General features: G+C 46.0%; 2 protein-coding genes across 2 annotated transcripts; one reads left to right on the forward strand and one right to left on the reverse strand.

The window, feature by feature from the left end:
• Positions 1 to 461: 461 nt before the first annotated feature.
• c6h11orf58 (chromosome 6 C11orf58 homolog) lies at positions 462 to 3,560 on the reverse strand. The gene is made up of 5 exons (XM_033968181.2): positions 3,408 to 3,560; positions 2,847 to 2,930; positions 2,593 to 2,653; positions 1,945 to 2,054; positions 462 to 1,355 (listed from the first exon to the last, which is right to left on the reverse strand). The coding sequence occupies exons 1-5, from the start codon at positions 3,459 to 3,461 to the stop codon at positions 1,152 to 1,154; spliced, it is 513 nt and encodes a 170-aa protein (XP_033824072.1). The 5' UTR covers positions 3,462 to 3,560; the 3' UTR covers positions 462 to 1,151.
• Positions 3,561 to 4,895: 1,335 nt separating this feature from the next.
• On the forward strand, positions 4,896 to 27,192 carry LOC129456296 (transcription factor Sox-6-like). Its single transcript, XM_055222276.1, has 14 exons — positions 4,896 to 5,139; positions 8,286 to 8,552; positions 9,078 to 9,342; positions 10,829 to 10,977; positions 12,112 to 12,180; positions 13,791 to 13,875; positions 19,136 to 19,206; positions 20,316 to 20,417; positions 20,606 to 20,726; positions 21,119 to 21,309; positions 22,037 to 22,133; positions 22,638 to 22,808; positions 23,145 to 23,358; positions 25,797 to 27,192. Exons 2-14 carry the CDS (start codon positions 8,286 to 8,288, stop codon positions 26,173 to 26,175), a joined length of 2,181 nt encoding a protein of 726 aa, XP_055078251.1. The 5' UTR covers positions 4,896 to 5,139; the 3' UTR covers positions 26,176 to 27,192.
• The last annotated feature ends 312 nt before the right edge of the window (positions 27,193 to 27,504 follow it).

A 27,504-nucleotide genomic window follows, 5' to 3' on the forward strand; every position in this document is an offset into this window, starting at 1 on the left:
TGTCTCATTTACATGTAGTGATGTAGCAATACTAAATTCTCAAACTCCATTTCGATCCAAAGGAACAGACTCAATACTCGATACTGATACCATGATGATAATAAAAACAGTTTCTTTAGAGAGTAGAATAGTAGTACTTTCTTTTTTATTGTCATGTGGTCTTAAATCTGTGTACTCCCTCAGTGGGTCAGGTGGGTGGGTTCCATAGTGGTCCATGGGTGTATACTAGTCTATGTGTCTTATAATAGTTCTGATACACTTCAAGATCATTCTAAAGATATTCAGGAAAGATTCCTTTCTGTCAATGGGACTTTTTTAGTATTGATACCTGCGAACAATGAGGATCTAGTTTCGATATTATTGATTGTATTGATTAGGATCTGATTTTCTATACTTTGGACAGCCCTATTTACATATTTACATGTGAGTTTGGTTTGAAACATTAAGAGACACAAAACTTACTACTTCCAAGGATTTTATTTAAAAAACTCACATGAAGTTACAGCTACAAACCTGCGTGCATGAGCCCAGCCTAAGATCAGCATAAACCAGTTTAAGCCTCAGTGATGTTTTCTGAAGAGTTAAATTGTTGTTGTTTACAGTCACTTTTGTCGCCCCCTGTGGATGGTTCCATGTCATCACATTTCACACCTTAAAGGGTCCATATTACACTATTCTCTGATCTGTGTTCTAATGTTTCCTCAGCACAAACAGACCTGGAGTTGTGTTTCATTCACACATGTTTAACACATAAACCCTTTAGAGTTATTCTCAAACAGAAAACACTCTGTGCCACCTTGTGATGTCATCATATGATAATACAGGAAGTGCTCCACTGTCTTTTTAAATTCCATACACCTTCACTAGAATAATTTGGAAAAAAGGAGCTGTTAACTTGAAAACTACCACTTCATGACATCATATGGTGGAACAGAGCATTTTGAGCTTTGGAGATGCAGACACACTAATAATAAAGAGTTACTCAATCATGTGTGAATGAAACAAAACACAACTCCAGGTCTGTTTTTGAGGAGGACAGCATTATAACATGGTTTAAAGCTCACAAGAGTTTTGAGTAATATAGGACCTTTAAATTTTTATCACAAATGAAAAGTCAGAACAGTTTTCCTGAAGTTCAAATATAACTGATATCACGTGGATTTGACAAAGTTCATTTTGAAGGTTTTCCGCTGGTCCGATTGAGACTCGGGTCTGGACTCGGGTCTTGTTTCAGGTCTGGACTCGGGTTTAGGATCTGGCTCAGGTTCTGGTTTTGAGTCCGTTTTTTGGGAGTCCTGCTCTCTGGGTGTTTCCGAGGGTTTTGTGGATTCAGTCTCTGAAGGAGGAGGTTCAGGCTGGAGACAGAGACAGAGTCAGAAATATAAATATAAAAATACTCCATAGTCTGTATATGTTCAGTGGACTGAGAGAGTGTGATGTCACCGGCATTCAGCTCCTCTGACCGCTAGTATCACAGCAACCAAAGAGCCAATCTGGAGTGAGGCTGCTGAAGGTAACACCCCTTCTCGCCTGCAACACTGGTTTAGCAGGGAGTTGGAGCTTAGCAACACTGTCAGTCAAACCTGGTGCTAACGCAAGCAGGAGTAGCCTCAGGGCAAGAAGGCAGCTGATTTGTCTTTTATTAATGTTCATATCTTGATTTGGGGGCAATATAGCTAAATAAAAACCCCAGAATGTGGATTGGGTTAATACGAACATTTTAAGGTCAGAATGATGAGCCTGACAGCAGCAGTTACAGAGAGTGGGGCCACACTTTTTACACAGAAAGTGAACTGAAGCTAGAAGTCCGCCTATGCTCACTTCTTGTTTGGAACATAGCGGGTTAGCTATGTCCATTTAGACAGTCCATGATACAACCTCTCCAGACCTTGTCAAGATCCTGGTCTGGAGGACCTGGTCAGGATCTTAGTCTGGAGCATTTACCTCGCTGAATCCGAGGCCACAGTGGCGTTGGTTTCGTCCGGACAGTTTTCCGTCAAGTCCCTGTTGAAACTGATCCTCCAGCTCTCGGTTCATACGTCTGTCCTCCTGACCTGGAATCAAACCTGAGTCTTATTTAACGAGATACGAGTATCGCCCCCTTTCAAATGAATCTGTTGTGTTCATGTGTAATGTGCAGTGCCCTGGTGTCATTAAAGCTCCTATATCACACATAACTGATTCCTGTGAGTTATGTGTCATACATGTTATAATGCTGTTACCTCCCCAAAAACAGGCCTGGAGTTGTGTTTTGTTACATTCACACATGATTGAGGAACTCTATTATTAGTGTGTCTGCATCTCCAAAGCTCAAAATACTGTTCCACCTTGTGATGTCATGAAGTGGTTGTTTTCAAGTTAACAGCTCCTTTAGCTTTAGTTCAGTAGTGATTGGCAATTCCAGGACTGAAATTATCTAAATGATTCAAGTGAAGGTGTACGGAGTTTGAAAACACAGTGTAGCACTTCCTGTATTATATTTGTGATGAGGAAGCAGCGTTATAACATAGATCTTAAAATAGTGTAATATGGGCCCTTTACATAACTAAACTAAATCTGACATTACAGATTTGAACAAAAACACGTTCAGACCTGTGCGAAAGTGAGATGTGGACTTGTGATCTCCAATGACCAGGCGTCCCGTGTGCTCCTTCTGTAAAACAAAACTAAATATGAGCCAGTGATTATAATGATCACAGGAAGGGCAAGGGGGGTCAGTTGTTGCAGGTTGGTTTACTGTGAGTCAGTTGTTGTGGATTGGTTGTTCTCAGGGCAGTTGTCATGGGGTCGGTTGTTGCGGGTCGGTCGTTGCGAGTCGGTCGTTGCAGGTCAGTTGTTGTTTGTACCTTGCTGGCTCCCATAAGTCGGAGGAACTTCTGCTTTCTCTCATCGCTCCCCAAATCTGCAGAGTCCCACTGAGATGCTCCATCCTCAAATAAACAAACAAATAAACACCATAAGAACTAGAACAATTCTGAATATGACATAAACATGAAGCTTCAGCTTCAACCCACACTCTGCAGTGTCTCTCTCTGTGTACCCATTTTTAGAATCATGTCCAAATGCCTCTGACTAAAATCATCTAATCTGACCAATCAGAGCTTTAGATTATTTAATTTGTTCCCAGTGAATGTCACACTTTGACTAAACTAGGTACAAAACAGAGACATTAATATTTTAAATTACAAACAAAATCTTTTCTCTTTTAAATCAACACTAGTTTCTTAGTAAAATACATGTTGTTGTAGCAGTATCCTTCAGGAGCACACCGTTAAACGCACAAACTTGAAACAAACACAGACTGAATCCTGCACATAGTAAACAGCAGCTTTAGCCGCGTTAGCGCCGGGGCTAAAATTCCGCCTCTTTTCTGCGTTTTTGATTAAACTTCAGATATTTCCACAAACCTGCACGGGAGAGGCGGCTCTCTTAGTGCCGTGCTTTTCCTCTGATGACGCCATTTTAGGTTTTAATTCACAAAGAACATGTAAAATCAGCGAAAAATCATCCCAAACTGAGCTAATGCTAAACCTAATCACGTCTGTTACACTGCTGCTTCCGGTGGTGTCACATCCGGTCCAATAAAGAAGACAGAATAGCGCCGCCTGCTGGAGTCCCTGTGTCTGCACTGGAGAAAAAAACAAAACAAAACAAAACAAAACAACACCGCAATAAACTAAAGCAAAAACATAGTTTATCTATGAATCTCAGGGGTGGAAAAGTAAAGTAAAAGTACATGGCTAAAATGTACTTAAGTAAAAGTAAAAGTACATGGCTAAAATGTACTCAAGTACAAGGTCATATTTTTATATAACCTTTTTCCACTCAAAGTGTTTATCAAGGAACCACTACTGGGAGGTGGGTTAAGTGTCTTGCCCAAGAACACAACAACAGCGTTCATCTGTATGAACAGATATAGCACCACCAACCTGTGGGTCAGTGGGCCTAACCACTTAACCAGTGATATTTATGTTGAGCGCAAGATTCAAATCACCAACTTTCAGATTAGCTAGCAAATACTACGAACTGAGCCACTGCCTCCATTTTTTCTTTTTAGGTTTAAATTGTACTTTCTGGTCTTCATGACATCACACTAGGGAAATACATAACTGTTTCCTAGCAACCATATAGTACCCTGGTCCAACACTCCTCCAATGTCACAGAGATGATTATCTGACAAATACAAATATAAGAAAACCTCTTTGGCACAATGGAAAAATATGGCAGATTATTATTATTATTTTGAATTATTTTTATTTTTGAAATTTGAATTTCATGACTTTTTAATTTGCTCTTTGTTATTTTAATGTGAGACTCTGTGTCCACGTCATTTTGTTGATCAATAACGTTTGTCTATAACTTTACTGACTCTATTACCACAAAATAGAGGAGTATCTTTAGAACAATACAATATACATATAATGAATAACTTTAACACATGAATGATTTAAAAGAAATCACAAAAAGGTTGTGCGCAGTTTGTACAGGAGATGGCGCCAGAGAGTAGCGCTGTGTTAAATAGTTTCATTTTTCATTGTATTCTTATTCTTGTTATTTTTTTACTGATAGAAGTGGCTCAGGTGGTGCAGTGTGTCCTGTAACGGGGAGATTTGTGTTTTTATCCCATTCATGAGATGAGGTTTAAATGATAGTCTTGATTCATGACTCCGTCACTAAACACACCTGCACTAAACAAAAATCAACAACTCACGGTTCAACTCAAAACATTTCCTCAAATCTATTTAAAATGATACAGCCTTACCCACCTCCTTATCTCGCCTCCTTCCTTGTCTACTTGTCTCCTTCTCTCCTATTTTGTCTCATTCCTTGTCTCCTCGTGCCCTTGTTGTAGGAGGGGTTCGTATCAGTTTCTCTCGTTATGGTTCTCATCCTTCAGTGCGTGCCCAAGAAAAGTCTCGAGGAACTTAACCCCCAAACTGCAGAAATAATTAATAAAAAATAAAAAAATAATAAAAAAAAAAAATTACTAAACAAAATGAATGGAACGTAACGGCATCCAGAGCCGCACCGCAGGATGGAGACTCCGCTGCATCTGGACTTTTAAACGGAATTCTGTTTGGATTTCTCTGGAATTTTGACCAAAAAAAAAAATCTGATTTCTATGACCTGAAGTTCAAGGTAACAATAATAATAATGATGATGATGATTTTGTGTCTTTAGATCTGTTTAAAGTTTAGTGAAAGTAGAAGCACGTGGAGGCGCGGAGAGTCCAGACGCGGTGCGCAGCGATCCGACTCCGAAACACGCGAGGATGAGGAGAATAAACTTTAAAAACGGGTTTAAAATGAAAGCACGTTGAATTTAAGTCTATTTTAACGCGATATTTTACAAACACGTGCGCAGTAGTCGTGAATGCGGAGCGGCTCCGGAGCGAAACGCTTTAAAGCAGAGATGAGAGTGAGGTAGTGCAAAATAATGTTTATCAAAGCTAAAGTATAAACCCCAAAAATACTCCAAAAATACTGCGCTACGAATCTGAAGTACCTTAGAAATATTTGCTAATTTACAGCGTTTAACTGCTTGGATGTAACGGGTTAATTGGAGTATTGATTAGTATGTTCTATGCAGTTCTCGTGTTGTCCAAAGGAAATTTATTCAAACTGTGGTGTTTTCAGATGTTAGAACATTTCAAATGGTTAAATGAAAACATTTTTCAAAGGTTTAACACGAGACACAAACGTTTTTTATTATCTCGAGTCGTGCACGTGAGCGTGAACGGAACAGCGTAGAGCTCAAACATAAATGCAGCTCACTATTCTCCGGTTTACAGTTAAGAAAAAGGTCAAATTCGTGGATGTGACGGTGTTTTAACGCTGCACCAAAAGCGTGCCATTTGGTTTTACGCACAGAGCGCACCGAAGGACGGAGTGCGCACGCGGGAGCCAACGGTAAATAGCCAAAAATATATGACACTGAATTTTACAAAGTTTTTAAACGTAATGGTTTAGACCTGGTTCGGTCCTGGTTTAGTCCTGGTTTGGGGTTTAGTCCTGGTTCAGTCCTGGTTTAGACCTGCTTTAGACTTGGTTTAGTCCTGGTTTAGTCCTGGTTTAGACCTGGTTTGGGGTTTAGTCCTGGTTTAGACTTGATTTAGTCCTGGTTTAGTCCTGGTTTAGTCCTGGTTTGGGGTTTAGTCCTGGTTCAGTCCTGGTTTAGACCTGCTTTAGACTTGGTTTAGTCCTGGTTTAGTCCTGGTTTAGTCCTGGTTTAGTCCTGCTTTAGACTTGATTTAGTCCTGGTTCAGTCCTGGTTTAGTCCTGGTTTAGTCCTGGTTCAGTCCTGGTTTAGTTCTGGTTCAGTCCTAGTTTAATCCTGATTTAGTCCTGATTTAGACCTGGTTTAGTCTTAGTTTAAGGTTTAGTCTTGGTTCAGTCATGGTTTATTCCTGGATTAGTCTCAGTTTAGTCCTGGTTTAGTCCTGGTTCAGTCCTGGTTTAGTCCTGGTTTAGACCTGTTTTAGTCTTGGTTTAGTCCTGATTTGGTCCTGGATTAGAGCTAGTTTAGTCCAGGTTTAGTCCCGGTTCAATCCTGGTTTAGTCCTGGTTTAGCAGACTGACAAGAGCAGACTGAGGAGCAGACTGACTGGGGTGTGGTGGACAATCTGAGCCTTTTGTTTTACCCGAGGTTACAGTGACTGGACCAACACAGCAGTAGTATGTAGAATCTGTAGTGTTTGTAGTAGTAGTAATAGTATTAGTCGTTTTTACAGTAGCAGTAGCTGTAGTAGTATCAGTAGTAGTATTCGTAGTAACAGTGATAGTAGTAGTATCAGTAGTATTATTTGTTGTATAGTTCATATAAGTACACAGGGGTCGCAGTAGGACAGAGCAGTGTCTTGCTCAGATAAGGTGGGAGTCTGCCTCTGTCTGCTTTGATAACACTGTCTGCTCTGATAAAATACTGCTCTCATGTACTTTGAAGTACTCTGAGTTACTCTGTGGTAGTGTGCAGTACTGCAGTACACAATACAGGCTACAGGTCTTTAAACCCTGTGTGCTCAGAGAGACAAAGGACACACACACATACACTAGCTCTGCTCCTCTGGCTCTGCTCCTCTGGCTCTGCTCCTCTGGCTCTGCTCCTCTGACTCTGCTCCTCTGGCTCTGCTCCTCTGGCTTTGCTCCTCTTTGACACTGGGAGGAGGTGACAGGAGGAGCAGAGGGACAAACTCAGAGGCAGATGGGTCAAAATGGAGGATTCATAATTAAAAGTTTTTAATTTAAAACTTTAAAATGATTTGTTTCTTTGGAGCCAATGTCACTTTGTTTTACGTCAATTTATAAAATAGCATCTTTAGGCCTGAAGCATAAATGTGGTCCTGGTTTAGTCCTGGTTCAGTACTGGTTTAGTCCTAGTTTAGTCCTAGTTTAGTCCTAGTTTAGTCCTGTTTAGTCTTGGTTCAGTCATGGTTTAGACTTGGTTTAGTCCTGGTTTAGTCCCGGTTTAAATCTGGTTTAGTCCTGATTTAGATCTGGTTTAGTCCTGGTTTAGTCCCAGTTTAGTCCCAGTTTATTCCTGGTTTAGTCCTGGTTCAGTCCTGGTTTAGACCTGGTTTATATCTGCCTTAGTCCTGGTTTAAACCTGCTTTAGTCCCAGTTACAGACTCCAGTTTAACTATTATTTTATTAAAAGTAAAAGTCATTTAAGTGAGGGCGGCCATTTTCATTTTTCATTTTCTCATCTCAAAAAAAAAAAAAAAAAAAAAACGACAAAAGATTTAACATGTGTGACATGAAAGATGGATCACAGACATCTGCAGCCTGCATTATTCACATCTACACAAAGAACTGAGGAGGAGAGGAGAAGAAGAGAAGAGGAGGAAGAGCAGAGGGTCAGAGGAGCAGAGGAGAGGAGAGGAGGAGGAACAGAGGAAAGAAGGAGAGAAGAGAAGGAGGAGAAGAGAGGGGAGGAGCAGAGGAGATGAGGAGGAGAAGAGGGTCAGAGGAAAGGAGGAGAGGAGAGGATGAGAAGAGAGGGTCAGAGGAGCCGAGGAGGAGATGTGAGGGTCAAAGGAGCAGAGGAAAGGAGGAGAGGATAGGGTCAGAAGAGAAGAAGTGGAGGGAAGAGAGTCAGAGGAGCAGAGGAAAGGAGGAGAGGGTCAGAGTAGCATAGAAGGAGAGGAGAGGGGCCGAGGAAAGAAGGAGAGGGTCAGAGGAGCAGAAGAAAACAGGAGAGGAGGAGGAGAAGAGGATAAGACAAGAGGAGGAGGAGAGGGTCAGAGGAGCAGAAGAGGAGCAGATTTTAAACTGAACTCTGTCTTTTAGATGTCGTCGGCTCTTTGTTCCGACTCTGAAAATGAGGAGGAGCTCTGCAGCCAATCACAGGCCGAGGAGCAGCCACATGACCCTGAGACAGAGCCAATCAGGGACCTGGATTCTCCTCAGCCTGAACCAATCACAGCAGAGGGTTTACGAGAGCCGCAGCCAATCAGAGCAGATGCTCCACAGTCACATGATCTCACAGAGTCAATCAACTGTGAGCCCTCCTGTGAGCCAGCCGACCAATTGGACGAAACCATACCCCCAGGACAGGTGAGTCACATGTCTACAGGTGATGCCACAGGCCGAGGTACAGATCATACCTGTGCAGAGGCAAGCAAATGCTTAGTAACAGTTATTTCTTCATGGAAATGGAGTAAAGGATCATGGTCTATGTAGTCCCCTGTGTGTTAGCTGTTATAAACATTTAAGTAAACAGACTTAGACTTTAGATGATTTTTGGGTTTCATGCCTTGTACAAAGACACATTTGTAGGTCTTTTGAGCAAGAAAAACTCATCTGAAATGGAAATAATTCAAGATACCATTCAGTTCAAGTTTATTTCTACAGCACACAGAAAAGCCTCTGACACCTCTGGTCTTGAGGGAGCTGACCTGGGACCTCAGGGCTCTGGGTGGAGTATAGAACACACATTTAAACAACTACAATTATTAATTTTTCATAGTTGCTGAAGCTCTAATCCAGGCACTAACATCTCCATGGAGACAAACAGGTGGCAGACCCTCCAGAAAAATTATACAGAGCAGCTTTAAACTGCTGTGTCTTTTTGTGCCTTAGGTTGTTGGTTTTGTCCAAGTCCTGTTCAAGTCCAAGTTGAGACATGAGTCCGGGTCTAGACCAGGATCTCACCCAGTCTCACCTGGACTGTCCCCTGTGGCCTCCCCTGAATCCACCTGTTTTTCCTCTCAAACCACAACACTCGGAACGCCGCTGGGAATGCCACTTGCCATGACAGAGAGCCGACGTGTCAGTCTGGCCAATGTGGTGCATTCCCTCAAACAAAAGAGACTGGAGGAGCTGCAGCGCCACCACCTGGACAACCGTGAGTCCCTGTTCTCCTCCTCTCAGTAAAGAGGTTGTGTGTTAGGACTAAACCAGGACTTAACCAGGACTAAACCTAGACTAAAACCTAGGCTAAACCAGGACGAAACCTAGACTAAAACCTGGGCTACACCAGGACTAAACCAGGACTAAACCAAGAGGAGGTTGTGGGTTATACTCCTGAGTGCGTCTGTGGCTCTAGATTCAGAAAAATCATTATCAAACCTGAAAAAACATACCAGTCGATTTGTCTGCAGTCCTATAGTTAAACGAGTGTGCTCTTTGTCATAAATTCTGTACAGAGGTCTACAGGGCCCTGGTGCATCATGGGAGCTCTAGTCCACTCAGGCCCTGAGCTGCCCTGGGAGCTGTAATCTGGTGTGGCCCTGGTGCACTGTGGGAGCTGTAGTCCAGTGTGTCCCTGATGCATTCTGGGAGCTGTAGTCTGGTGTGGCCCTGAGCTGCCCTGGTGCATTGTGGGAGCTGTAGTCCGGTGTGGCCCAGAGCTGCCCTGGTTCAAAGCGTCCTCAGAGACTCAAACTCAGACTTTTGTTTTTGCCCCAAAGACAAAAGTTTAAATAAAACAGATTCAGACACGAGGAAACACCAGAAAATACAAAACTGTGTACTGCTGCTGCTGCTGACCCTGGAACAGATTAGGGTTAGACAGGGTTTTAGACCCATTTCAGACCGGGTTTAGACAGGGTTTTAGACCCGTCTCAGGCCGGGTTCAGACCCCGTTCAAATATACAGATAAAAACACAGAGGAGTTGTCTTTTAAAGAGGTCTATAGACTCCTTCCTTTAGTGCTAATTTAGACCTCTCTTGTCTCCTCTCTCCTCTTCTCCTCGTCTCCTCATCTCCTCTCTCCTCATCTCCTCTCTCCTAACCTTTCATATCCTCTCTACTTGTCTCCAAGTGGCGGAGCAGTTTTGAAGGCTTCATTGCCTCATTACAGAGCTGGTCGCCGTATATTATGCAGAGCGGGCTTGGTCTGTGGGAATCACCTGTCGCGATAAATCCATAGTTCAAGTAGAACTCCTGGTATTGTCTGTTAAAAGCTTTCTTTTACTTGGAAGTTGGCTCTTTTTCTGTCTCTTCACTGGGCCTTTTCCCCTTCGAAAAGAAACTTTCCAAAGACGTCTGTTTTTTACTCATTTTGCTAATTTGTGGGTTAAGTTGTCGGCGCTCAAGTGACGGAAATGTAACCGAGAGAATCTGGTCATTTTTCAAAATAAAAGATTTTTCAAAATAAACGATTGTTCAGACTCAGATAATAAATACAACGGAAATAATTAATTATTTCTTGGACGGCCCGCGGCCCGGTACCAATTGATCCACAGAGCGGTACCGGTCCACAGCCCGGTGGTTGGGGACCACTGCCCCAGAGGATAGTTGGCCATGTCTCTTCTCCTCATCTCCTCTCTCCTCGTCTTCTCTCTCCTAACCTCTTATTTCCTCTCTCCTTGTCTCCTTGTCTCCTTTAGGACATACAGATGTTACCTCTCTAGTCTCTCAGCTCGTGTCTCTTAGAGGACAGTTGGCCATGTCTCAGGAGGAGCAGAAGAAAATGGCCGCCGCTCAGAGACAAAAGCAGAGACAGAGTCTGGAGTTAGCACAGATCCAACAATTACAGGTACTTTTAATATAGTACTAGTACTGCTACTCCTACTGCAGGCACTTCTGCTATAGTACTAGTACTGCTACAACTATTACAGGGACATATACTATAGTACTAGTACTGTTACAACTACTACAGGGACGTATACTATAGTACTAGTACAACTACTACCACTATTGTAAAAACTCTACTATATTACTGTTACTGTAAAGATTACTTCTATAGCCACGACTCATCACATTCTTAAAGTTCAAAATGCTCCAAGACAAAATGAGACTGAATAAAAAACAGGTTTTGATTGACAGGTGCTGGTTTTATGAATGAGATTTCAGATGACATCACACATTCTACAGACCAATCATATTTAACACAGATGACATCACACATTCTACAGACCAATCATATTTAACACAGATGGAGCAGATAAAGTGAGTCTTGTTCAAACTCAGATGTGTGTTGTTGTTGTTGTTGTTGTTGTAGTAATACAGTGAGTTCTTGGCTATAGTCTCTAATAGAATGATCTAATTCATCTTTTGTGAATTTATCTTTTGGATATTTCTTGGTAAAATCCAATGTAATCAATAGAACTGTGTGTGACCCCTGACTCCATCTGGAGTATGACATCATCACAGTCTAGTCTCTGACCCCTGACCCCATCTGGAGTATGACATCATCACAGTCTAGTCTCTGACCCCTGACCCCATCTGGAGTATGACATCATCACAGTCTACTGTCTCTGACCTCTGACCCCATCTCAAGGATGACATCATCATAGTCTAGAGTCTCTGACCCCTGACCCCCATCTGAAGTATGACATCATCACAGTCTAGAGCAGAGGTTCACGCCTCACAGATGACACCTTACAGTCCTGCGTAAAGATACAGTCCCGATTTGCAGACGCCGTGTGCAGAGGTTCAGGAGCAGTTCATAGATTAGCAACAAACTATAGTTGTTTATAAAAAGCCTAAAGGTAAAAAAACAATATATACAGTAATATCTTCATTTTAGGTGTCAAAAAATATTTGCGGCTACCAGTGTTTTCCAAATGGCTCTTTGGGTGTTAAATGCTGCCGACCCCTGGTGTAGAGTCTCTGACCACTGACCCCATCTGGAGTATGATACATAATAATAAATATTTGTGTTTTTCAGATCGCTCGACAACAGCAACAGCTTCTGCAACAACAGCACAAGATCAGCCTCCTGCAACAGCACATACAGGTACTACTGCTACTACTACTACTGTAGTACTAGTACTGTAACGAGTACTAGTACAATAATAGTATTATTATTTGTGCTATTAATAGTACAAATAATAACACTATATTGTGGTACCGACACTGCAAGATCAGCCTGCAGCAGCAGCATGTACAGGTACTACTGTAGTGCAATAATACTACAAATACTAACACTACTATGCTAGTACTAGTACTACTAGTAGGTTACCACTACTATGGTACTAATAACACAGGCACTACAACTACTACAAGTACAACCACATTTCAAACAGAGCTGCTAAACTGAGCGGGGGAGGAGGGGAGCAGTCTGGAGTACTAAAGGGGAGAGTGAGGGGGGAGGAGGAGGAGGGGCTGGGTCTGGAGGACTAAAGGGGAGAGTGAGGGGGGAGGAGGAGGAGGGGCTGGGTCTGGAGGACTAAAGGGGAGAGTGAGGGGGGAGGAGGGGCTGGGACTGGAGGACTAAAGGGGAGAGTGAGGGGGGAGGAGGAGGGGCTGGGACTGGAGGACTAAAGGGGAGAGTGAGGGGGGAGGAGGAGGAGGGGCTGGGTCTGGAGGACTAAAGGGGAGAGTGAGGGGGGAGGAGGAGGAGGGGCTGGGACTGGAGGACTAAAGGGGAGAGTGAGGGGGGAGGAGGGGCTGGGACTGGAGGACTAAAGGGGAGAGTGAGGGGGGAGGAGGAGGGGCTGGGACTGGAGGACTAAAGGGGAGAGTGAGGGGGGAGGAGGAGGAGGGGCTGGGTCTGGAGGACTAAAGGGGAGAGTGAGGGGGGAGGAGGAGGAGGGGCTGGGACTGGAGGACTAAAGGGGAGAGTGAGGGGGGAGGAGGGGCTGGGTCTGGAGGACTAAAGAGGAGAGTGAGGGGGAGGAGGGGCTGGGACTGGAGAACTAAAGAGGAGAGTGAGGGGGGAGGAGGAGGAGGGGCTGGGTCTGGAGGACTAAAGGGGAGAGTGAGGGGGGAGGAGGAGGAGGGGCTGGGTCTGGAGGACTAAAGAGGAGAGTGAGGGTGAGGAGGGGAGGGGTCTGGAGGACCAAAGGGGAGAGCGAGGGGGGAGGAGGGGCTGGGTCTGGAGGACTAAAGAGGAGAGTGAGGGGGGAGGAGGAGGAGGGGCTGGGTCTGGAGGACTAAAGGGGAGAGTGAGGGGGAGGAGGAGGAGGGGCTGGGTCTGGAGGACCAAAGGGGAGAGTGAGGGGGAGGAGGGGCTGGGTCTGGAGGACTAAAGGGGAGAGTGAGGGGGGAGGAGGGGCTGGGTCTGGAGGACTAAAGGGGAGAGCGAGGGGGGGAGGAGGGGGAGTCTCTGGAGGACTAAAGGGGAGAGCGAGGGGGGAGGAGGGGCTGGGTCTGGAGGACTAAAGGGAAGAGTGAGGGGGAGGAGGGGCTGGGTCTGGAGGACTAAAGGGGAGAGTGAGGGGGGAGGAGGGGCTGGGTCTGGAGGACTAAAGGGGAGAGTGAGGGGGGAGGAGGGGCTGGGTCTGGAGGACTAAAGGGGAGAGTGAGGGGGGAGGAGGAGGAGGGGCTGGTTTGGTCTGGTTTGGCTCTGACCTGGTCCAGTCCTGTGCACTGGTTTCACTGTCCTGTGTGTTTGTGTGTTTGCAGGCGCAGAGTCACATGACTCCTCTCTTGATGTTTCCTCCAGAACAGCGCCCCCTACAGCCGCCAGCCCTGCTGTCGCCTTACAGCGGTCAGTATCACAACTCTACATTTTAACATCTATACATTAGGACTGAGCCAGGACTAAACCAGGACTAAACTCTTGTATCTGTCCCACTTTCCTAAGCTCCTCCAGGTGTGCTCCCTTGGTGCTCACCCTCCTCACCCCTGGGTCTCTTGGGTCTCCCCAGGACCTGCTTTAGTCCGGTTACAGTCAGGGTCTAGCCTGGTCTGAACACAGAAACCCTTTTAGGCCCAACAGGAGTCCAGAGCCTCCCGCTGTGAAAAGTCATGGGTTTGTGAGTCCGAGTTGAAAAGAAACGGCAGATTTTTAAAGAGAGGGAGGTAGAGAGGAAAGAGAGAGGAGGGAGAGGGAAAGGGAGGAGAGAGGAAAGAGGGAGCAGAAAGAAGGATAGGAGAGGGAGAGAGAGGGCAGAGGGGGGAGAGGAGAGAAAGACAGTGGAGATTAGGGAAAGAGAGAAGAAAGGAAGGGAGAGAGAGGAGAGGGACAGTGGGGAGAGAGGGAGGAGAAAGGAAAAGGAGAGAAAGAGGAAAGGTAGAGGGGAGGGGGCATCTGACACAGCATATAAGCAACAAAGTTTGAAAAGACCTAGCCCTAGTCCTAGTTTACTCCTGGTTTAGTTTTGGTTTAGTCGTGGTTTAGTCCTTGTTCAGCCGTGGTTAAGATATGATTTGCTATGGTGAAATTTCATATTTCTATCAGTCAAACCCATAGGCCGTTTATAGAAAATGTACATAGCTAACTCGCAGGCCGCCACGATACAAACAGGAAGTGATCATGGGCGCGCTTTGGGCTCCATTGACTCAATTCAATTTCTGTTGAAAAACTGTGGCCCCTCTCTCTGTAACTGCTGCTGTCAGACTCATGATTTTAGCCTTAAAATGTTCTTATTAACCTGCTCTACATGATCCTGGTATTTTTTATTTCAGTATTGTGTCAAGATGTAAACATTATTAACAGACACATGAGCTGCCTTCTTTCCTTGAGGTTACTCTCGCTAGCATTAACAAGTTTGCTAAACCAGGGGTGCAGGTGGGAAGCGGTGTTACCTTCAACAGTCTCGCTTCGGATTGTCTCTTTTGTTTCTATGATACTCCATCCATCCATCCATCCATTTTCTTCCGTTTATCCGGGGCCGGGTCGCGGGGGCAGCAGTCTAAGCAGGAACTCCCAGACTTCCCTCACCCTGGACACGTCCTCCAGCTCCTCCGGTGGGACCCCAAGGCGTTCCCAGGCCAGCCGAGAGACATAGTCCCTCCAGTGTGTCCTGGGTCTTCCCCGGGGCCTCCTCCCGGTGGGACATGCCCAGAACACCTCCCTAGGGAGGCGTCCAGGAGGCATCCTGAGCAGATGCCCGAGCCACCTCAACTGATTCCTCTCAACGTGTAGGAGCAGCGGCTCTACTCCGAGCTCCTCCCGTGTGACCGAGCTCCTCACCCTATCCCTAAGGGTGCGCCCGGCCACCCTGCGGAGGAAGCCCATTTCAGCCGCTTGTATCCGCGACCTTGTCCTTTCGGTCATTACCCAGAGCTCATGACCATAGGTGAGGGTAGGAACGTAGATTGACCGGTAAATCGAGAGCTTTGCCTTTGGGCTCAGCTCCTTCTTTACCACAACGGACCGATACAGCGACCGCATCACTGCAGACTCTGCACCGATCCGCCTGTCAATCTCACGCTCCATCCTTCCCTCACTCGTGAACAAGACCCCGAGATACTTGAACTCCTCCACTTGGGGCAGAGACTCACCACCCACCCGGACAGGGCAAGCCACCTTTTTCCGGTCGAGAACCATGGCCTCGGATTTGGAGGAGCTGATTCTCATCCCAGCCGCTTCACACTCGGCTGCAAACCGCCCCAGTGCCTGCTGCAGGTCCTGGCTCGAAGAAGCCATCAGGACAACATCATCTGCAAACAGCAGAGATGAAATCCTGTGGTTCCCAAACCAGACCCCCTCCGGCCCCTGGCTGCGCCTAGAAATTCTGTCCATAAATATAATGAACAGAACCGATGACAAAGGGCAGCCAGTCATGAACAGGTCTGACTTACTGCCGGCAATGCGAACACAGCTCCTGCTCCGGTCATACAGGGACCGGACAGCCCTTAGCAAAGAGCCCCGGACCCCATACTCCCAGAGCACCCCCCAAAGGACACCGCGAGGGACATGGTCGAATGCCTTCTCCAGATCCACAAAACACATGTGGACTGGTTGGGCATACTCCCATGAACCCTCAAGGACCCGATGGAGAGTATAGAGCTGGTCCAGTGTTCCACGACCAGGACGAAAACCACCTTACCGGGAAGGCTGAGGAGTGTGATTCCCCTGTAACTGGAACACACCCGGTCCCCCTTCTTATACAGAGGGACCACCACCCCGGTCTGCTATTCCACAGGTACTGTCCCCGACCGCCACGCGATGTTGCAGAGACGTGTCAGCCAAGACAGCCCCACAACATCCAGAGACTTGAGGTACTCAGGACGGATATCATCCACCCCCGGAGCCTTGCCACCGAGGAGCTTGCCAACCACCTCAGTGACTTCAGCCAGGGTGATGGACGAGTCCGCCTCCGGGTCCCCAGTTTCTGCTTCCTCCTCGGAAGACGTGACAGTGGGATTGAGGAGATCCTCAAAGTATTCCTTCCACCACCCGACAACATCCCCAGTCGAGGTCAGCAGCTCTCCACCTGCACTGTAAACAGTGTTGGTGAAGCACTGCTTCCCCCTCCTGAGGCGTTGGACGGTTTGCCAGAATTTCTTTGAGGCCGTCCGATAGTCCTCCTCCATGGCCTCCCCAAACTCCTCCCAACCCCAAGTTTTTGCCTCTGTGACTGCACGAGCCGCGGCACGCTTGGCCCGCCGATACTCATCGGCTGCCTCAGGAGTCCCACGAGCCAACAAGGCTCGATAGGACTCCTTCTTCAGCTTGACGGCATCCCTTACTTCCGGTGCCCACCACCGGGTTCGGGGATTGCCGCCGCGACAAGCACCGCAGACCTTACGACCACAACTACGAGCAGCCGCATCGACAATAGAGGTGGAGAACATGGCCCACTCAGAGTCCATGTCCCCAGCCTCCCCCGGGATCAAGGAGAAGCTCTCCCGGAGGTGGGAGTTGAAGACCCCTCTGACAGAGGGCTCCGCCAGACGTTCCCAGCAGACCCTCACGATGTGCTTGGGCCTGCCAGGTCTGTCCGGCTTCCTCGTCCGCCAGCGGATCCAACTCACCACCAGGTGGTGATCAGTTGATAGCTCAGCCCCTCTCTTCACCCGAGTGTCCAAGACACGCGGTTGGAGGTCAGATGACACGACAACAAAGTCGATCATCGACCTCCGACCTAGAGTGTCCTGGTGCCACCGATGGACACCCTTGTGCTCGAACATGGTGTTTGTTATGGACAAGCTGTGACTAGCACAGAAGTCCAATAACAAAACACCAGTCAGGTTCAGATCAGGGAGGCCGTTCTTCCCAATCACGCCCCTCCAAGTGTCACTGTCATTACCCACATGGGCATTGAATTCCCCCAGGAGTCCCCAGTTGGTGCACTGTCTAGTACCCCTCCCAGGGACTCCAAGAAGGCCGGGTACTCTGCACTGCTGTTTGGCCCGTAGGCCGACACAACAGTGAGAGACCTGTCCCCGACCCGGAGGCGCAGGGACGCGACCCTCTCGTTCACCGGGGCGAAATCCAACACGTGGCGGCTGAGCTGTGGGGCAATGAGTAAGCCCACACCAGCTCGCCGCCGCTCCCCGCGAGCAACGCCAGAGAAATGGAGAGACCAGCCCCTCTCAAGAAGTTGGGTTCCAGAGCCCAAGCTGTGCGTGGAGGTGAGGCCGACTATATCTAACCGGTAACGCTCAACCTCCCGCACAAGCTCAGGCTCCTTTCCCCCCAGCGAGGTGACATTCCATGTCCCCAGAGCTAGTCTCCATGTCCGGAGATCTGGTCGTCGAGGTCCCCGCCTTCGACTGCCACCCAGATCTCTCTGCACCCGCCCCTCATGGCTCCTCTCGCAGGTGGTGGGTCCACGGGAGGACGGCCCCACGTCGTTTCTTCGGGCTGGGCCCGGCCGGGCCCCGTAGGGAAGGCGCTGGCTGCCGAGCACCCACCCCAGGCCTGGCTCCAGGGTGGGGCCTCGGTAACGCCAGTCCGGGCGGCGTAAACGGCCTTGTTTTTCTTTTCATCATGATGGGCTTCTGAACCGCCCTTAGTCAGACCCGTCTCCCAGGACCTGTTTGCCATGGGTGACCCTACCAGGGGCATGAAGCCCCCGACAACATAGCTCCCAGGATCATTCGGGTGCTCAAACCCCTCCACCACGTTAAGGTGGCGGTTCAGGGAGGGGTCTATGATACTCCTGGTCAGAATTTCATTTGACTAGAGCTGAACGGTATGGGTGACGTCACACTCACTTAGTCCACTTCTTTATACAGGCTATGGTTCAGGCGTGTTCAGATGTCTTCATACGTGTTCAGACATGTTCAGATATGCTCAGTCGTGTTCAGACGTATTCAGGTGTGTTCATGAGTCTGACCCAGTGTCACCTCCATTACAGAGAATCACATATCTGGCTCATACAGCCTCAGTTTTCATTCCAGGCGTTAAACAGTAAGGATAAAGTGAAAAAAGAGCTGGTTCGTTGGTCAGTGTATGTGTTTTCTCTGCCTCATGACTGATCTGTAAATGACAGAGTGCAGAAGTCTCTGCTCCTGTGGACCACTGAACTGTTGAGTTGGTCGATTTTCATCTTATCTGGATTGAGGAGTGTCAGGACCCGTTAAAACTGAACATCACGTTATTCACTTTGGACTCAGATGTGTGGTGATGAATTGTGTGTAAGTGAAGTCATCAGGCCATGTTGGAAAGGTCACACAGGAAGAGGCCATCTTGGACAGGTAACATGTGAACTAAAACATGAAGAATGAGTATTAATCTGGTGCATTGTCGGGCAGAAGGATTTAAAAGAAGGACTTAAGATCCAGTGTCAGGGCAGTCTGACAGGTGTAACAGTCCTCAGTACAAAAGTGTCCTGCTGCATCACAGCAGCCACCAGGGGGAGCCAGGTGAGCTCTGGACACACAACAAAAGGCCTCCTCGTAGCCTCTCTCTCTTGTTTCATCTTCACGGAGGGTCGCTATGGCTACAGGAAAAACAAAATGCTCAAATCATACAGTCCAATGATCCTTAAATTCCGCTCTTTGAACTGTACAAACTGTGGTTGTTGGACAGGTGTGTTTGCGCTTGGTTCATAACTGTACCTGTTGTGTTTCAGGTGAGTTTTTCCCACTGCACTTGGCTCCACCCCCTCTGAGCGCACCCGGACTCACCTCTTGTCATGTACAGGTAAGAACAGTCTCCTCCCCCCTCCCTCGCACAGCCCATAAAAAACTTGTGTAGATGATCATAGTGATGCATATGGCAGACTTCCTGTTGATGTCCTGGCAACCACATTTTGTTCAGAACATGGCCACCTTCTGGATTTTTATTTGTCTGTGACTTTTGGGGTAACACCATGGACGCAATATATTTACATTTATCAGGGAATTTTGTACTGATACTTTGCAGACGATGTCAGCAACATTCCCTGGGGGTGTGCCACTAAGTGGAGGCACTGCGCTGTTTGGTGCTTTTATCTGAGCTTTTAAAAAAAATCTTTCTGGACTAGCCGAGTTGCTAAGTGGACGATAGCATTAGCATAGCAGTGAATGCCCCTCCCCCTCTGAGAGCGCCTGATTGACAGCTCATTGATGAATGAACTTAAGTTCGATTGACAGGTGCTGGTCAGTGTGATGGATGGAGCAGAGTCAGGACCCTCTGGACCTGAGTCTGAGGAAACACACTTTTAATCAGCTCTATTGTCCTATATGCATGTCTATAGTTATAATCTGTGACAGCTGTGGATCATTATGTTATAATTTGCACATTTTAAATCACAAATCACAATATTAATCTAAAACAACTTAATAAAACAAGTCTGCTGGCTTCCATGTTAGAAAACTGCATTGCCCAACGGGACCTGTAAACGTCATCACAACAAAGCACTGCATGCTGCCAGCGCCTCCTATGGATAGCTACACATCATACATAACTTTTTTTTTTCATTTGTACCAAAATGATTACAGGACGATGCCGAATCCTACGAGTATCAAAGATAAGTAGTAGTAGTAGTAGTAGTAGTAGTAGTAGTAGCAGTAGTAGTAGTAGTAGCAGTAGTAGTAGTAGTAGTAGTAGTAGTAATAATACAGTAGTAGTAGTAGTAGTAGTAGTAGCTCCAGTAGATCGGAGTAATGATGCTTTGAATACAGGAATACAGGAGAATAAAGATGACATTGTTAAAGATCTGAAAGGTGCAGTTTTCCATTTGTTTGGTCTGATTTAACTTTGGGTTTGGCACTCCTCCTCCTCTCCTCCTCCTCTCCTCCTCCTCTCTTCCTCCTCTCTCCCTTTCTCAGCAGTGGTACTCAGCTCAGGTCTCGGCTCCGGTCTCTGGTCTACAGATTTGTCCAGTGTCGCCCTCTGCTGCTGTGAAGAAGGAGAATAGTCCACACCTGAAGGTCTGCACATTATCACTCCACTTTACACCTGGTTTAGACCTGCTTTAGTACCGATTTAGTCCTTTTATATGTGGTTTAGGCCTGGTTTAGACCTGGTTCAGTCCCAGTATGGTCCTGGCCAGTGCTTTGCTCAATGACACAGCTGAAATCAAACCGTCAGCTCTCCCCCTTTGTTCTGTGTGTTTCAGGATGAGCAGTGTGAGCCACTGAACCTCTCATCTCCAAATAAAACTCAAGACTATCAAAGAACTCAAGCAGGTCTGAGCCAGTCCAACCCCAGTCCAGATCGGATCCACCACCAGCACAGAGGTAAGACCTGATGTAGACCTGATTTAGACCTTGATTAACCCTGCTGTAGACCTGGTTCAGACCTGGTTTAGACCTGGTTTAGACCTGGTTTGGATCTTGTTTAGTTCTGGTTTAGCCCATGTTTAGTCCTGGATCAGTCTTGGCTTTGTTTAGACCTGTGTTAGTCTTGGCTTAGACCTGGTTTAGTCCTTGTTTAGACCTTGTTCAGACCTGGTTTACTCATGGTTCAAACATGGTTCAGACTTGGGTTAGTCACGGTTCAGTCCTGGTTCAGTCCTTGTTTAGACCTGATTCAGGCCTCGTTTAGTTCTGTTTTAGACCAGCTTTTGTATCAGTTGAGTCCTGGTTTGGACCTGGAATAGCATCAGACTCATTTCATTCTCCTGTTTCAGACCTGATGTTCAGTCTGGAATCCTCTGGACCGTATCAAGACTACAAAGTCCGGACTCACAGAGATCCTACGAAACTTGAGGACCCACGAAATCCAATTCAAATCCACCCAGAACCAGTCTATGCAGGGTCCCAGAGTCCAAAGTCCAGACTGTCTGCTCTGACCCACCTGCACCTGCATAACAGGGACAAGGTACGGGACTAGACTGTACATATCTGTAGACATAGCTAACCTGCTAGCATAAACTGCATATATCTCTGGACGTGGCTAACCTGCTAGCATAGATGGTATATATCTGTGGTCATAGCTAACCTGCTAGCAGAGACTGTACATATGTGTGGACATAGCTAACCTGCTAGCATAGACTGCATATATCTCTGGACATAGCTAACTTGCTAGCCGTCGCGTTCCAAAGAGAACGTGAGCATAGGCGCGATTCGGCTCCATCAACTCCAATTCACTTTCTCTGTAAAAATTGTGGCTCCTCTCTCTGCTGCTGTCAGACTCATCATTTTGTTCTTAAAATTAACCCCCTCTACATGATCCTGGGATTTTTATTTCACTATTGTGTCTGTAAATCAAGATATGAACATTAATAACAGACCAAACCTTCCCTGAAAGCATCAGGTTTGATTGACAGCATTGTAAGCACCCTGCTAAACCAGCGGTGCGGGCTGTTACCTTCAACAGCCTTGATCCTGATTGGCTCTGTGGTTGCTATGATACTCGTGGTCAGAATTCCAAATTTGAAACTGTGCTCCAGATTAGCTGCTATAACTGCTAGCCTTGACGAGCTTCATTTGGAGCAGAGCGCTGTGGGTCATGTCACACTCCCTCAGGACACTTCTATATAGGCTATGGCTATGGACCTGACTGAAACCAGGTCTAACTGGGTCTAACTCTGGTCTATTTGTTCCAGGAACTTCATTTCGAGGCCCTGAGTCAGACCAAACTGGGACCAGACTCAAAACTGGCCCACAAAGTCCTGGACCTGACCAGACCTGAGGACATGGATGGTATGAACCCAAACCAGGTCTAAACCAACACTACCAGGACTAAAGCAGGACTGAGACAGTTCAAAAGTTATATTTCTTTTAATGTAGAGAAGGTTTCAGACATCATCTGATGTTCAAAAACTTGAACAATACGATACTTAGAGGAGAAACTGGAAACTGGTTAAAAAGTTATGTTAAATCTGTTCAAATGGGACAGCATACATCTAAAAATCTTGGTATTGCTTGTGGAGTCCCCCAGGGATCTTTTTTGGGACCATAACTGTTCATACATACAACATGATTTATAGTAGTTGTAATTATGATTAAATCAGAACTTTATAATAAACAACTTTGAATGAGAAGCTAAACAAAATAAAAAATGTAGGATATAAACCTGAATAAGACTGAAGCTCTGATGTTTTTGGTCTGTCACAATCATAACTGAAGGCGTCCAAATTGAATTGGGTAAGTTTTCATGGAAAAGCCACATGCCTGACACTGTCCTTATACTTGTGCCTTCTTCAGGCGTTCCTCTGAGCTCAGGCAGAGTGTTCCGCAGTAGCAGAAACAAAGCCTCCTCAGAGCCTCACATCAAACGGCCCATGAACGCCTTCATGGTCTGGGCCAAAGACGAGAGACGCAAGATCCTCCAGAACTACCCCGACATGCACAACTCTAATATCTCCAAGATCCTGGGTAAGAACCAGGCCTAAACCAGGTCTCACACAGAACTGAAGCAGGATTAAAGCAGGGCTAAATCAAGACTCAACCAAGACTGAACCAGAACTAAGTCAGGTCTAACCCAGGTCTAACCCAGGTCTAACCCAGATCTAATCCCAGACTAAACCAGGACTAAACCAGGTCTAAACCAGGTCTAAAACAGGACTCACCCAGGACTAAGCCAGAACTAAACCAGGTCTAACCCAGGTCTAATCCAAGACTTACCCAGGTCTAAACCAGATGTAACCCAGGTCTAGCCCCGGACTCACCCAGGACTATCTCAGGTCTAACCTGGGTCCTGTCTTCCTTCAGGTTCTCGGTGGAAGTCCATGTCCCATCAGCAGAAGGCTCCCTTCTACGCGGAGCAGGCTCGGCTCTCTAAAGTCCACCTGGAGAAGTATCCCAACTACAAGTACAAGCCCCGACCCAAACGCACTTGCTTCCTGGAGGGACGGAGACTGCGCATCGGCGAATACAAACAGCTCCTGCGAATCAAACGGCAGGAGAGACGGGACTACTGCGTGGGGTAAGAACCAGGACTAAAGCAGGACTGAATCAGGACTAAACCAGGACCGAACCTGGACTGAACCAGGACTAAACCAGGACTGAACCAGAACTAAACCTGCACTGAACCTGGACTGAATTAGGACTAAACCAGGTCTGAACCAGGACTGAACCAGGACTGAACCTGGACTGACACAAGAACGAAACATGACTGAAATAGGACTAAACAGAACTAAACCAGGTCTGAACCAGGATGCAGAGCTAAAACAAAATAAACCAATCTAAACCAGCCTGAACTTGAGGGCAAAAAGAAAGAAAAAAAAAAGAAAAAGGAAAAAAAAAACACCTAATTGTGTCCTTAGACAAGACACTTGGCCTACATTGCCTGTGTGAATATGCTGTGATTGCTGTAGGTGGCAGGGACCGATCATGCGGATTGGCAGCCTAACATCTATCAGTCTGCCCTAGGGCAGCTGTGTCACCACAGGGCACTGCTTGAGCCCCTCTCACTACTTTTTCTGAAAACCTGCGGTGAGCGCTTTGGGGGTCTTAAAAGGTTGATATACACACATGGACAACATTGTTGGTACCTGTCAGTTAAAAACTCACAATGGTCACAGAAATAACTTGAATCTGACAAAATTAATAATAAATAAAAAATCTATGAAATTTAACCAATGAAAGTGAGACATTGCTTTTCAACCATGCTTCAAAAGAATTATTTAGTCATTGCCTTTTCAGGCAATCACTGCAATCAAACGATTCCTGTAACTTTCAATGATACTTCTGCACCTCTCAGCAGGTATTTTGGCCCACTCCTCATGAGCAAACTGCTCCAGTTGTCTCAGGTTTGAAGGGTGCCTTTTCCAGACGGCATGTTTCAGCTCCTTCCAAAGATGCTCAGTAGGATTTAGGTCATAGAAGGCCACTTTAGAATAGTCCAGTGTTTTCCTCTCAGCCATTCTTGGGTGTTTTTAGCTGTGTGTTTTGGGTCATTGTCCTGTTGCAAGACCCATGACCTGCGACTGAGGCCAAGCTTTCTGACACTGGCCAGCACATTTCTCTCTAGAATCCCTTGATAGTCTTGAGATTTCATTGTACCCTGCACAGATTTTGTCTCATCTGTCCATAGGACATTCTCACAGAAGCTTTCTGGCTCATCAACATGTAGTTTGGCAAATTCCAATCTGGCTTTTTTATGATTTGTCTTCAACAATGGTGTCCTCCTCGGTCATCTCCATTAAGTCCACTTTGGCTCGAACAATGACGGATGATGCGATCTGACACTGATGTGCCTTGAGCTTGAAGTTCACCTTTAATCTCTTTAGAAGTTTTTCTGGGCTCTGTTGTTAACATTCGTATTATCCGTGTCTTTAATTTGTCATCAATTTTCCTCCTGTGGCCGCGTCCAGGGAGGTTGGCTACAGTCCCATGGATCTTAAATTTCTGAATAATATGTGCAACTATAGTCACAGGAACATCAAGCTGCTTGGAGATGGTCTTATAGCCTTTACCTTTAACATGCATGCCTCTGGTCCATGTTGAGTTTGGTGCACACCATGTCACCAAACAGCACAGTGACGACCTGTAGCCCTATTACAAGATTATACACACCTGTGATGCTAATTAGGGGACACACCTTGGATTAACATGTCCCTTTGGGCACATTATTTTCAGTCTTTTCTAGGGGTACCATCATTTTGTCCAGGCCTGGTTTATGAGTTTATTTTTAAAAATAATTCTGTTGAAGCCCAGTTGAGAAGCAATGTCTCACTTTCATTGGTTAAATTTCATAGAATTTTAATTTATTATTACTTTTGTCAGATTCAAGTTATTTCTGTGACCATTGTGAGTTTTTCTTTCATTAACCGAAGGGTACCAACAATTTTGTCCATGTGTGTAACTTAATGAACATATACACCTGCACCTGCTGAAACGTCCCAGTACATGTCTTCACCCTCTTAAACCCACAGCTTTAACCCTCATCCTAACTTTAAAGTCCTTTTACAGCTCTCTCCCATCTTTTAACGCTGTTCCCTCATCAAAAACATGCCTGAAGAACCCTCCTTATGGTTAGAAGTACGAGCCTGTACAAGGCTTCGCCCACAACCCTAAGGTCACCTAAACTCCAACACGACAATTCTTCATAAATATACAAAAACATGATACAAAACTGTACACAGCAACTTGACAAACCTGATGTGATGTGCAGTAGTTACATTAGTGGGATGCACACTGCTTTTGTTGCGATAGCGCTCTGAGAAACTTAGTGCGTCAAAAAAATATGTTGTTTTGGGCGAATATAACATTTTCAAAACAATAAAAAGAAACATGGTGATCTAAATATATTATGTGTTACAGTTAATACCCCTTCTTTATTACCCCATAGAAGTAAAATACCCCTCTTTTTCTGCTGTTTTATATGCACTGTTAAAAAAAAATTCCCCGTGTCTCCTCCAGGCCACTCCCTAACCTGTCTTTGGAGAACAGCACTAACGTTAGCCTGGTTAGCAGCAGCAGCGACGACAGCTTTTACCAGGGAACCGTCACCATGGCAATCGAACAAACGACCACAGCCTCGCTGAACTTTTCGAGTGAAGCTTCGAGTCCAAAATTATCACCTCAACGTCACCAATATAGGCACCAAAAACTACACCAAACCACGACAGATGAGAAAGTGACGCAGGGGGACTGTCCAATTAATGAAGCTAATGTGGCTAACGACGCTAACGAGGCTAATGCAGCTAATGAAGCTAATGAGGATAATATGGAGATGGGCGTCGGTAAAGAATCTGAGAAGCATGAATCTGACTCCTACAGTGACCGGGAGATAAACTGAGCATGCCTAGAACTACAGGAGGTGGTGCTGAAAACTACAAGGATAATGCTGGAGCGTCGGGTCTGGAGGGATGCTCTGCTGTGACTCTCTGCTGTGACTCTCTGCTGTGACTCTCCGCTGTGACTCTCCGCTGTGATGCTCGGCTCTGATTGGTCATTCAAAGTGAGGATGTTCAGGCTAAGGTTTAGGGTTTAGGGTTAACATTTTCCTAACTCTATCCCAAGCTAAACCAAACCTGTTTCCTAATGTAAAAAAACTTTGTTCCTAAACGTCCTCACTCGGAATGACTAATTAGAGCAGAGTGTCCCTCCTGAGCCAGATGCTCAAGGGTTAACTGAATTTTTTCAATGTTCCCAAACTTGTCTCTTGACCTTCACCTTCTCCCTCTCCTCCTCTTTCATCACCTCCTTCACCTCCTCTTCCACCTCCTTCACCTTCGCTTTCACCTCCTCCCCCTTCACCTTTTTCACCTCCTCCTCCTTCACCTCCTCCCCCTTCACCACCTCCACCTCTTTCAACTCCTTCACCTCCTCTTTGGAGTTGTTCTAAATGAATATGTTGTTTTGATTTTGCATTAGCCTTAGATATGACAGGGGTATGACTGACACGTTAAAGCCACATTCCGGAACTTTTTCACTAAAGACTTTAAAACATTTCACCAGAGTGACCAGATGAAGCTGTTTGGAGTTTATTTCTTAAATCTCTTTTGAACTGTTTTAGTCAAATATGAAATGATTCATGTTTTTATATGTCTGCACGGACTGAGCATGCTCCAAACTGGTCCCTAAAATGGCGGCTAGTTTCCTTTCTGTTTGTTGTTTGTGAAATATTTATGGTATTTATTGTTTGAGTTGATCTCGTTAGCCTGATGTCTGACACGCCTCTTAACAAAGTCTTAGGATTTTCTTGAGATTAAACAAAGATTCGCTGTTTCATCTATTCTTTGAAGTCTTTTATGACGATGAGAAAAATCATCTTTGTGTTTGAAGCTCAAAAGAAAAAGATTTAAAAATGAATGAAGCTAAACGATTATTCTGAACAAACAACCACATGTACATCACCCTCCAGACCAGGATCATAACCAGATCTGAGTGTCCAAACAGGATCATAACCAGAGCTGAGGGTCTCGACCAGGATCATAACCAGATCTGAGGGTCCAGACCAGGATCATAACCAGATCTGAGAGTCCAGACCAGGATCATAACCAGATCTGAGAGTCCAGACCAGGATCATAACCAGATCTGAGTCTCATCTATAATATTTATGTTTTTAATTGTATTGTGTTCTACTAGTTTGCCCACTCCAGGCTTCTGTACAGTTGCGTTTTGG

This window comes from Periophthalmus magnuspinnatus, chromosome 6 (assembly GCF_009829125.3).
Source record: "Periophthalmus magnuspinnatus isolate fPerMag1 chromosome 6, fPerMag1.2.pri, whole genome shotgun sequence".
Lineage (NCBI taxonomy): Eukaryota > Metazoa > Chordata > Actinopteri > Gobiiformes > Gobiidae > Periophthalmus > Periophthalmus magnuspinnatus.

What these genes read in the sequence shown, in the direction of transcription:
- c6h11orf58 (XM_033968181.2), bottom strand. Translation starts at nt 3,461, where the DNA reads ATGGCGTCATCAGAGGAAAAGCACGGCACTAAGAGAGCCGCCTCTCCC. An exon ending in GAGCCGCCTCTCCCGTGCAG is followed by an intron (nt 2,931 to 3,407) that starts GTTTGTGGAAAT and finishes TGTTTATTTGAG; the next exon opens with GATGGAGCATCTCAGTGGGA. An exon ending in GTGGCCTCGGATTCAGCGAG is followed by an intron (nt 1,356 to 1,944) that starts GTAAATGCTCCA and finishes CTCTGTCTCCAG; the next exon opens with CCTGAACCTCCTCCTTCAGA.
- LOC129456296 (XM_055222276.1), top strand. Translation starts at nt 8,286, where the DNA reads ATGTCGTCGGCTCTTTGTTCCGACTCTGAAAATGAGGAGGAGCTCTGC. An exon ending in AGAATAGTCCACACCTGAAG is followed by an intron (nt 20,418 to 20,605) that starts GTCTGCACATTA and finishes TGTGTGTTTCAG; the next exon opens with GATGAGCAGTGTGAGCCACT. An exon ending in TAATATCTCCAAGATCCTGG is followed by an intron (nt 22,809 to 23,144) that starts GTAAGAACCAGG and finishes GTCTTCCTTCAG; the next exon opens with GTTCTCGGTGGAAGTCCATG.